Here is a 10,829-nt window from a genome sequence, read left to right on the forward strand (position 1 = left end):
TTTCAAAATGAACTGTACGAAGCTGAACAAAGGTATGAAACAATTTCCATGCAATTCTGTCATACCAAGGCATGGAATATTCTTGGAATATCATATTCTAATAATATCTGACAATGATATATTAGCAAGGCTACTTAACAGGTCAGGGGATAAGTGATAAAGATCCAATCCTATAAACCCTGCATGACCAAAGCAGTGTGAATGAGCTTAAGGTTTAAGAGCAAGCATGGGTAATGGGGAGATTTGCTTCAGCCAGACAGCTTCTCTTTCTCCTATTATTTCCCACAGTGTCGCCATTCTTTCCTTTTTGATCAATGCTACTGAAATGTTCTTGAGATATCCAAGGAGTAATTTTCGAACAGGAGAGGCTCTTGAATGTCACACAACAGCGCACTTCCACAACAGCTGAAACAGATGCAGGTCAGGACTCCTGGGGTTCCTCCCTGCCCATTCACCACCACTGTAGGTTATGACTGTGTTCCTGCTCTCTACCTTATGTTTGCAGAAGCATTTGTCTGCTCCCTGGTGAGCTGGTTCAGGGATGTTGGTTGAGAGAGCAATCCTCTATTTTTGATACAGTTAATTCTGTTCCAGGTCAGAGAAGCTAAGGAAATACCTGGTTTTGCAGCACTGTTTTGCTAGAGTATGTATGCTAATAAATTTCCTTTGAAGCTCTCTTATTTGGACTGTAGTAGAGGTTAAGTAATAATTCAGCTACTTACTCTTCTTAGAAAATATATGTTACGCTGGACAAACAGTGTTAATTTTAATTATCTCTTTTTGGGTTGTACCCTCTGCAGCTCCTTGAACATCTGGATAGGAACTTCTCAAGTGATTTATTTGGGTGAAGCTGTTTAGATTCTATAGAGTAATCTGTAAACATTTCAGCGGTCATCTTAGACACTGATTCAGGAGCAAATGTGGATGTTCCAGTTGCATAAGTAGACAGTTATCTATAAGCCTGGATTTAAATTTCATTCACAAAGGCAAGCAAGACTATAAAATAATTTCTTGAGTCAGATCTCAGGGATTGTTTGTTAGTACACTATTTCCTTGATAAACATTACTTACACCTTTAGAAGTGGTTTTACACTCTGGAGTTAAATCTTCAAATTGGTCTTTGGAGCAATTAGTCTCCTTGATTTCATATTTAATGATGTAATTCCATCCAGCCACCACCTGGAACAGATATTTAAGAGATACTTTATGTAAACCAATACAAACTCGGAAGTTAAACTATTACATGGGATTAAGAAGAAAAGAAAGCAAAACAACTCTGCTAGTGCCTTTCATCCATCAAATCACTTTGCCATCATTGAGCCATAGAGTATTCATGGAGAGCAAAAAAAATTCTTGTCCTTGTGTTACATAAAGTAAACTAAGTGATGCATATATCAGAGGTGTGCTTTGTATTTGGATTTCACTTCTCTTGGCAAGCCTGCAGCCTCATAGTGCTTGGTTTCTTGCACTCTCCTCCAAAGTATCTGCTACTTATTTCTCCCAGCAAGCTGGTCTAGATAGATGACTACACTAATACAGCTTGGCAAGTCCTATGTTCCTGAGCATGCACCAGAGTAAACCAGTGTCTGAATAATGTAACTTTATACTGCTGGCATCATTTGTTATTGAGAGTCTTGCATTTATCATCTACCTATAATTATGTCTGCCTTGGGCTTTACCTTCCACTGCCCAATGTTTTGTCTAGATTTATGACCCTTTTTAAAATTTTCTCTCCAGGAAGCCGTTCAGTTTTCCTCGCTGTGGCTACTGCATCTCACCCGTGAAATCTCTCCATATCACAGTGTTAGGTCATGTAGCATTGGATTAAAAAGGAGAGATAAGAATCAAATTTATCAACTTTCCAACTAGTCTCTGTTGGCCAGAAGTGACATGATGGTTCCCTTTCCAGTTGCTGGATTGCAGTCTGTCTGTGACATTTTGTCATGTGGCTTAAATGTTGTACAAGCTTGTCTTTCAGCCGAGAGTGTCATTGTCATCAACAAAGAGAAGGAGGACAGAATGAATTAAATCATGGGCCAAATTGACATGAGACCAGAAGGTGCTTTTTGGCTAAGTAAATGCATGCACATTTAAAGAAAAGGGTCTGTCTGGTGTCGCGCTATATACTAATTAAAAACTAAATAAGAAACTTTAGTTACTAGCAACGTCATTCCAATCCATAGTAGAGACTTTCACAGAGAAATAATTGTTGCATGGAATACCAGATGACACACAGTTTCTGTGATCTGAGCAGAAATTTCTTGCAAAGCAGATATTCCTATGTGCAGAGATCTTTCAGCAAGTGGCATGCTGGCTTTTTGTTTTTCTTACCCATTTTTCCTGTATGAGGTTTACCCATCCTATAGCGTATAGTAGCTGCTGACATATGGGTCCTATTACATTGCAAAAACATAGATGCCTGGTGCTGTTTGAGAGGCCATAAGAGTATATGTGACATCTGTGCAGGCTGGCAGTTTTGGCACAGGACCTAGGAGAGATCTGCTCCTGCTGGAGCTTCAGGGAGAGGCCAAGTGAAATACCCGAGAGCATCTGAGATGGCACAAGACGTCTGTGTCAGCACTGAATGCAAATATACTGGTGCTTAACACTGGTTAAATGCAACTGCAGATAAAGAAATAATGTGTTTATTATCAGTCTGTAAAGTTGACAGGTCTGAAAATCCAGTAGGTAACTGTTTATGATTCCTTATAAATGAAGAGAATTATTTACAGGGTCTACACTTTATATGCATTTTTTTAATGCTTTTATTGTGAAATATAACCCACCTTAAAATCAGAAAGGTGTACATAAAGCAACCAAGGTACCTGGTTCGGGGTTTTTTTTTGGTAAAATTTAGATGAAAATAATATACAAACCTGTCTTTTAGCTTCTTTTATTTCCACAAGCTTAAAAAGCATGGGTTCAGCACTGTGCCTGTTAAACTTTTGAATGGCTTGTTTCAAAATGTCTGACAGTTCTGAGCTGTCACTTGACATAGGATGAAAGCATCCAAGACACATAGCCTCAGTAAGTGTTATCTTTGGCGTAGCTGGAAAAGAAGCAAACAAAAAAAATATAGGACTTCATGTAAACCAACCTCAGGTTTTCATTTTTCCTATCTGGGAATGAGAAAAAAGGTTCAGTGACTAAGAACCTTTCCTGCTTTTAGTTGGAGTGAACAGCAAAAGCCACGTTTCACTTGCAGGGCCTGCAAAGACATTAATTGTGTTTCAAAATGTGCTTTGGTATGTGGTGGTAGGGGCCATCCAGAACATTAGGATGTTATGAAAAACCTTGCGTCTAGTTTTGACACCGTTAAGGAAGGATCATCATTCATTCAGTCAGGGAAGAGCCAGCAGAGGCTACAACTCAGGAGATGCTCTCCAGATTATTCAAAGCTCGCCCACTGTGCGCAGCTGCTCACTGTCCTCGCCACATTTCAGGATGGGGACTTTGGCAGGAGTGTTTTGACTTACCCGAGTGAACTGCTCTGACTTTGAGCTCCTTAGGGACTGTAGCTGAACTATTCCACTGCTGTGCTATGTGAACTCCCCCTGCAAGTCACTTTGGCTGCCCCTTACCACTTGGTGTTACCTTCAGGCTTAACCAGCTGGATTGGCTGCAGGTAGACAAGCTTGACGGGGATGCTCCAACTTCTGTTTCCTACTACTAATCCTATTAACTCTCTTTCCTTTCTAGTAATCATGGATTGGATTTTCATAAATTAATTTTATAGTTCAGTACATAAATTAATTTCATGATTCAGTGAGCTTGAGAATGAAAGTGGGACAATATGTGGTCTTGGTGGAATTAAAGTAAAATCTGTGTGCCTGATGCTCAGCTGGCATAAACTGGCTTCACTGGAGTTATGCCAGCTTGCACCAGCCAGGAAACCAGTCCAGGGTCAGCATGATCAAACTGTTCCACCAAGAAGTCTGACCAGTATGGCACCCAACATGGTGGGGAAGTCCTCACCAGTTAGGGTCTACTGTTTCACTCTTTCTGTTCGAATCCTTTGGGTTTGATTTGGCCCCTCTGTACATTTTGGAATATCTCCATGTAAGCAACGCTATTTAGTCTTAGCTCTCCAAGGTGTACTTGAACAAAGTCTGACCCTTCATATTTCTAGCATCACTTATTTTGACTCATTAATGGCAAACATATACATTACAGAAAAATGTGACCATGTTTTCAGGGAGTAGTCACAAAGGAGATAAAAAATAACAGCACACCTAGTTCTAAACCCACACTGTTGTCTCAGTGTTTTGGTAAGTACTGAAAAAATCTGAAAAAATTCTTTTTTCAGAGTTCCTATAACTTGGTAAGAAGACATGAGCTTCTTAGGCTTAATACACGATTCATTTAATTTATGTATGTTTTTTAGCTTCCTAAGCAAAGATTCAAATGCAAATTTCCCATGCATTGTCTGTGGAACTCCCACACCTTTTATTGGCGACTAGATGTCGCCATTGCCCTACAAAAGCGGCTTTTAAACCAATGAGGGTTTTTTTTCAGTAGCAGAACATGGAGTTTGTGTGTACTGCAGTTCCTAGGACACTGGCTGTAGGTAGAGCCATTTAAGCTTTAAACAAGATAACTAAGAGCAACAAAGATAAGCTGCCAAACATCTCAGAAAGAATGGTAAATATTTCTGTAGTTAACATACTCTTAGCTCCCTGCTACCAGTTAGATGAATATTTTAAAACTAGCTTGAATATGTCTTACATGAACACTAAGCATAGGCACATAGAGATCTCACTTGCAAAGCTTTAAAACAATCTCTTTCTAATAAAGGAAATTAGTATGTGAACATAATAGTCATATACGAATGTCTTATAGGCTAGAAATGTAGTACTACTTATTTTTAAGGTCTAAAAGATATCACGGTCTCTCTTACATAACTACATCACTACTAGATTTTTATTTTGTAAATTATTTATTTTGTTGCTTTTCTTTGGCTGGGGGTAAATCGTTGTTCTGGTAAACTTTAACATAAATAATTTAGCCATTTTTAGTTTGGAGAAAATTAAGGTACAATTTTGACATATAGAGTTTTTTTCTAATTATTTCCGACACAATTTTGTACTGAATAAGTAAGGACAGAAAATTAAAGTGTGACTAGTTGTATCTAGCCTCTAAGTTACTGATATGCTTTTGGTCTTAAGGAAATTCATTTTAACTTGGTATAATTCCAGAGCTGGAAGAAGCTTACTACATAAGCATATGCTGGTTTCCGTTACCCTAGATAGAAACTGCCAATGCTTCACTGACTTAGTCTATATGCATATAACAGTGAAGTGAAATTTTATCCTTAACACGTAGTCACTTATGGAATATTATTTATAAGTGTCTGAATAGAATGATAAGGAGCTCCTACCTTTAAAATTACCTGAAAATGTCGCTATTATATTTTTCTCATTCTTATTTGTCAATGTACTTGTTGAATGCTGCCCCAAACAGTTACATACCTGGAAAAATTTTGCAATCTTGTGAAACATTACTTGTTTTTTCAGCATCATTCATGTGAACTCGAGCTGTGCATTCTCCTCTTTTCTGCAAAAACATATGAGAACATTTGTCTTAAACTTGCTGAAGAAAAACACAGTGCTATGTATTCCTCTAGCTATTGAGCAGAGCTGACAGCTGCAAATTGAGTTTGGGGAACAGGTTCATATGTACATTTGTAGTAAGGTCTAATTTGCTGTTTGTAACTGGTTTTGCTGATTGTAAGGAGAGTAGGGGATGAACTGAGTGGGTAATTTGAAAGATTGCTTTGTGTCATGATTGATGCATATCAATTAACTAAAGGATTTACAGTCAGAATAATGGAAATGAACTCATCCTCATAAATAAAGTCCGTATAAATTGTGTATTTACCTAGTTTCCTCTCTGCTAGTACAAGATACGCAGCAATGACCACGGCATTTCACACAGATTCAAACGCGAGTATCACCATCATCCCTTTCTTTGCATTGTGTACTGTGAAATAACAGTGACTTCCACTGGCAATGTGCAGTGTTGCTGCATGCTGTGTGTGCCTGTGTTGTACCTCCTCTACATGCTCTCTCGTAGCATGAGCCAGACATGCATTGCACTGCTAAACACCCTCTGGTAAATTTTCTGCCATAGGGGCTTCCATGTCAGTAATTTTATTGGTGTAGATCTGAAGTCAATTTGGTTGTGCAAGTTTCCATTATTCATAATGAATTGAAAGTTTTACAGCCCTCACACTCTCACAGCACATATAACTTAGTTGAATTTATTGTGAACCATCATAATGAAGCACTGAAATGTTCCCTTCTGCACATATCAAGTGATAAAATGGTAAAGTCATGATTATAATGGTAACTTTAGAGTTGTAAACATTTCTGTACTGTACTTTAGTCCTATAAGCTCTCAAAAGCAGCACAGCTAAAAAAGAAAAATTCTACTGCAGTCCTGGTAATTTTGCTGATGTTACTGTCCAGAGAACTTTCAAAGAGGACAGATACTTACAGCCTCTGCAACTGCTTTGTAATCACAGTCTTGCCAGAGTTTGCTCCCATCACTGGCACAAGTGGTTTCTTGTATTCGATATTTCACATAGAATTGTGCGTCAGGACCTGCCTGGATAAAAACAATGTGCACGTCACCATTTACATGGTAATAAAACAAGCAAAAAGATAAGAGCTTCAAAAGGTAAATACTATCTATTGGTTACTTTGTATTTTATAGTATGGTTTCAGATTAGCTGCTGGTCTCCATGCAAGATGTCCCAAATCTCGGTAGTTCAATAATTAACTTATCTAATTATATTACTGAGCCGTTGCAATTACAGTATGTTGACACAATAGATACAGTATGCTCAACTACCTTCCTGTTAACTTGTTTAACAAGGGTTTTAAAACCAGGAAAACATGGTTAGATTTTATACTCATATTCAAATGTACTACAAATAAGCAAATTTGGATTGCTGCTTGGGTATTTAGCCTGAATATCATGTTGGACTGTGCTCCTGTCTGACTCCTGCACTTTCACCCTTGGCCTCCTCCCAGATCTGTCTGCTTCCCTTCTGTACATCTCTACGGGCAGCCCAGAAATGCAGCCAACAACCCTCAGGCAGCCTGGCAGTGCCCAAACTGCCTTTGCTCTATGGTAACAGGGTACTTATGCTGCCCTCCCTACTCAAGGGAGCACCATGAGGAGGGCATCTGCTCTGGAGAAAGCCTTCTGCAGTGCCTGCAATTTTCCTGTAGGCATTAAAGACTGAGCTGCTCATGAGGAATCTCACAAGATGAAATACAGACAAAGTATCCAGGAGAGTTTGGCCTGGCCAGTGGAAGTGTTTCTGATGTCAGTAAATCAGTAGAGGGCATTTTCTCCTTGCCAAAAACTGGGTAGTGAGCCTGTGCCTGCAGGCAACATTAACACACTGCAAGGTTTGTGGTTCATCCTTTAGAGGACATATAAAGCCAGGAGCTGCTAATCTTTTACTGCTACTAAAAGTGCTCTGTCAATGTGCCTTTTCAAATACAAACACAGGCAGATGCTGTACTTTAACACTGGTTATCCTCAAATGGTACTGCTCGGGGAATTAAATGACAACTCTTGCCTCAGTGGTACCAAGAAAGTGATGCTGAGCTGATGTGGCTGGAATACACTGGATTTATGCTGGTGTAGACACAGTGTTACATTTGGTGTTCTCTCAATTCCTGTTGCGCATTGCTACAGCTATGAAGAGGTGTGGAGGTACCTGATATAATGGTTGCACAGGATGAAAGGGTCTCTAAAAATATAATGAACTTGATCCTCAGCAGATATAAATCAACATTCATGGAGCTGCATCAGATTATACTATCGGGGATGTAAACTTTAAAAAGCCAAATTCTGTTATCTGTTACAGTGTTCTAACTCTGCAATAAATCAGGTCAGTGCGTAAATGAAATATGTGAGAAAAGACATTGCTTCTGTATGTTATTTGCTGTTAGTTTATTTCATTATTACTATGAACAGCTATGCCTTTAACTGGGGCAGGTTCAGTCTTTCACCAGTCAGCTTTTATGTTTTATTACCTTATCAATAATGAATGTACATGAATATGTAATAACCAGCTATTTAATTAATGCATTCAACATTGTGGCACTAGTGATGAATAAAATCTATACTCTTTTTAGAAAAAGAATATGAGGAAATCTCTATTGCAGACTCCTTTTCTCTGATTTTTATATAACATCATAGTCAGATCAATGATTCAAAGTAATAACTGATTTCTACCTCAGATCTTTTAAGAAAAGGAAAGATGGATATCTAGAGAAGAAAAGATAAATAATAATTGTGATAAATATGTATTCTTAAAAATAGAACATAGTTTGAGATAAAATACTGAAACATCTCTCTTCTTTGGGAACGTCAGCAAAAGGAAAATGGTGTTACAGCTCTGATATAAAGATGTTTGCATATGGCTATTGTTAAAGATGCATGTAGTTCAGTGAAGATGGAGGGACCATTCACTTTTTTATTATTAATTGCATAAAAGGTCTGCCAGATTTTAGTCTTTGTCCCTACATGCTCAAATCTCCTGAGTCTGAAAGAGAAAAACCAGAGGCTAAGCACCAGGAGATGTGGGCACTTTGCTGTAAGGTGTTCAGCAACTCATGTCCCTGTTCTGAGGTCAGTTTCTATCTGGGTAAAAACGTGTTGTGATTTTGGAGTGCCAAATATTCCCTTTGACACTGGGTTTCTTGTGTTTTACATCTGAAAATCCAATCGAGTAGAAAAAAATGCTAATGTTGTTTTCAAGTAAAGTCATGCTTGTCATTATTATGGTAATATCATCTTTGTATGCCTCTCAGAGGTAAATACTCTTTTGTTAGATTAACACTATACAGAAGGACTCCAGGCAAAGGCTCATACTTCATTCTTTTTCTCTTCTGTAATTTTAGCTGTCACCCTATTTGACTAAAGTACCACCTAGTGCTTTAAGGTAGATCTGTGACTCAGGACTAGTGTCAATCAAATAATAGTCACAAACAATTTATTCAGACTATTGCCAAATTTTATCAGGTCATTCTTTTTTATGTCTGATACCAGCTCTTCTCAAGTCAAGATAATATTCAGGTTTTTTAGTAAGTGTGTTTTTGCCATTGATCTGAAAACCTTACTGATGATGAAAAGGGGTAGAATTCCCAAAAGAGAAAGGAAAAACAGAGTGAACTAGTAAAACAAATTGTATTAGTAATAGAAATTTTCTATTCTTTAGTTCTGCATTAATAAGAAATTCACCAGCACGCATAGTTCCACTGATAAGAACATAATATACATCCCTGCTTGTCATGGTAACGAGTATCTTACTGTGCAAGTCATTTCTTTGATTTTTTTAGAACGTTTTTGGAATACACTGTGCTGCCATGCTTGCTGTCTTATGAACAAATCTGATTCAGAGTGCATAAACAATTCCAACACTTTTTTTTTTTTGCAAAGTCTACTTACAGTTCGCTTGGCTTCCATCACCGTGTATAGAGCAAATTGATTACCAGTTGCTCCCTCTCCATTGTATTTCTTCAGTGCTGCGTCGACAGCTTTAAAGACATCAGGGTCATCACAGTCCAGAAACTCAAATGGGAGAGGGTTGGCTCTGCTAGAGAAAAAACTACAGCAGAGTGCTAGCACAATGAAAGGTTTCATGACTGGACAAAAAAGGCCCCCTGAATTAGAAGGCTTGTTAAAAACCAAATGGAAAAGGAATGCCTAACAGGGGTTTAGTCACTTCTGTTTTTCAGGAGCAGTAGCTAAGTAAACAGAATAAGCGCATTGCTGGGGTTGGTTGTTTCTCAACATACCTTGTTTATACTGCAAATAAACTTCTGAGTTTGTCTAAATAAACTTTGTGTGGTCACCAGAATGACACTGAGGTTATCCACCTGCCGTCAAGATAACAGGCTAAATGGCTGCAGCTGGGCACAGGTTTAGGCTAAGCAGGATGGCCCCTGAGCAAAAGAGAAAGCAGAATGTTTGTAGCTTTCTGGCTTCTTTTCTTAATGTATAAACTGCTACTGAGAATGAATTTTAGAATTGTTATGACCCAAGAAGGACGCAGTGGCAATGAAGTTCTGGTTCTGGACAACAACCCTGTAAATTTTATAGATCTGTTTAGTGTTCAGACTGGAATAGTTCTGAGAAGTCAGAACATGTTTGAAAAAAGGCTTTGGATGGATGTATATCACTGAATGTCATGTAACTCTTCAGTAACGCTTGATAAACCTTGTCCTTGTCCTTCGTGCTACTATTTGAAGGGTCCGTCTTTGCTGCCATGTGGCAATTGCCTTTGGACCATGGATTAGTCAGTCTTCATAAAAATTTTTTATCATTGTCTAGGTGATCCTGCTCTGGCAGGGGGTTGGACTGGATGATTTTTCAAGGTCCCTTCCAACTCCTAAAATTCTGTGATTCTGTGATTACAGATAGGGAAATCGATGCCTAAGAACAGGGCATTAGGTAATGTTGCCTGTGTCTGGCAGAGCAAGAATTAGAGCTGGCTGGGAACATCTGATGCTTGTCTCCAGTGCTGAGCACCAAAGAGCTTTGCTTGGAACCTGTGTGCACCTCGGGGTTGCCTCAGCTCCACTGCTCAAGTTGTGTCTTTGTACCAGTTTTGGTTAAAGAAAATGCACTTTACAGAATTTGTGGATAAACTATGCCAGAAAGAAGATTGATTGTACTTGATAATGCACTTTTAAAAATTAGACAACCTTCACTCCCTTACACAAAATGCTGTTTGTTTCTTTTTCTTCAGTGTAGCCCTCACACTATATTTTACTTTATGCCATTAAAAAGCTACTTTGAGGACCAAA

At 38.5% G+C, this 10,829-nt stretch overlaps 1 protein-coding gene across 1 annotated transcript; it reads right to left on the minus strand.

Annotated features, from left to right (window-relative positions):
• Positions 1 to 1,071: 1,071 nt before the first annotated feature.
• Positions 1,072 to 9,663, minus strand: KNG1 (kininogen 1; the record flags this gene model as incomplete). The annotated part of the gene is made up of 5 exons (XM_010185870.1): positions 9,469 to 9,663; positions 6,496 to 6,606; positions 5,469 to 5,553; positions 2,877 to 3,049; positions 1,072 to 1,179 (listed from the first exon to the last, which is right to left on the minus strand). Coding segments are annotated over exons 1-5 (672 nt in total), but the record flags the coding sequence as incomplete, so codon positions are not given.
• Positions 9,664 to 10,829: the final 1,166 nt, after the last annotated feature.

This window comes from Mesitornis unicolor, unplaced genomic scaffold, assembly GCF_000695765.1.
Source record: "Mesitornis unicolor isolate BGI_N332 unplaced genomic scaffold, ASM69576v1 scaffold9446, whole genome shotgun sequence".
NCBI lineage: Eukaryota > Metazoa > Chordata > Aves > Mesitornithiformes > Mesitornithidae > Mesitornis > Mesitornis unicolor.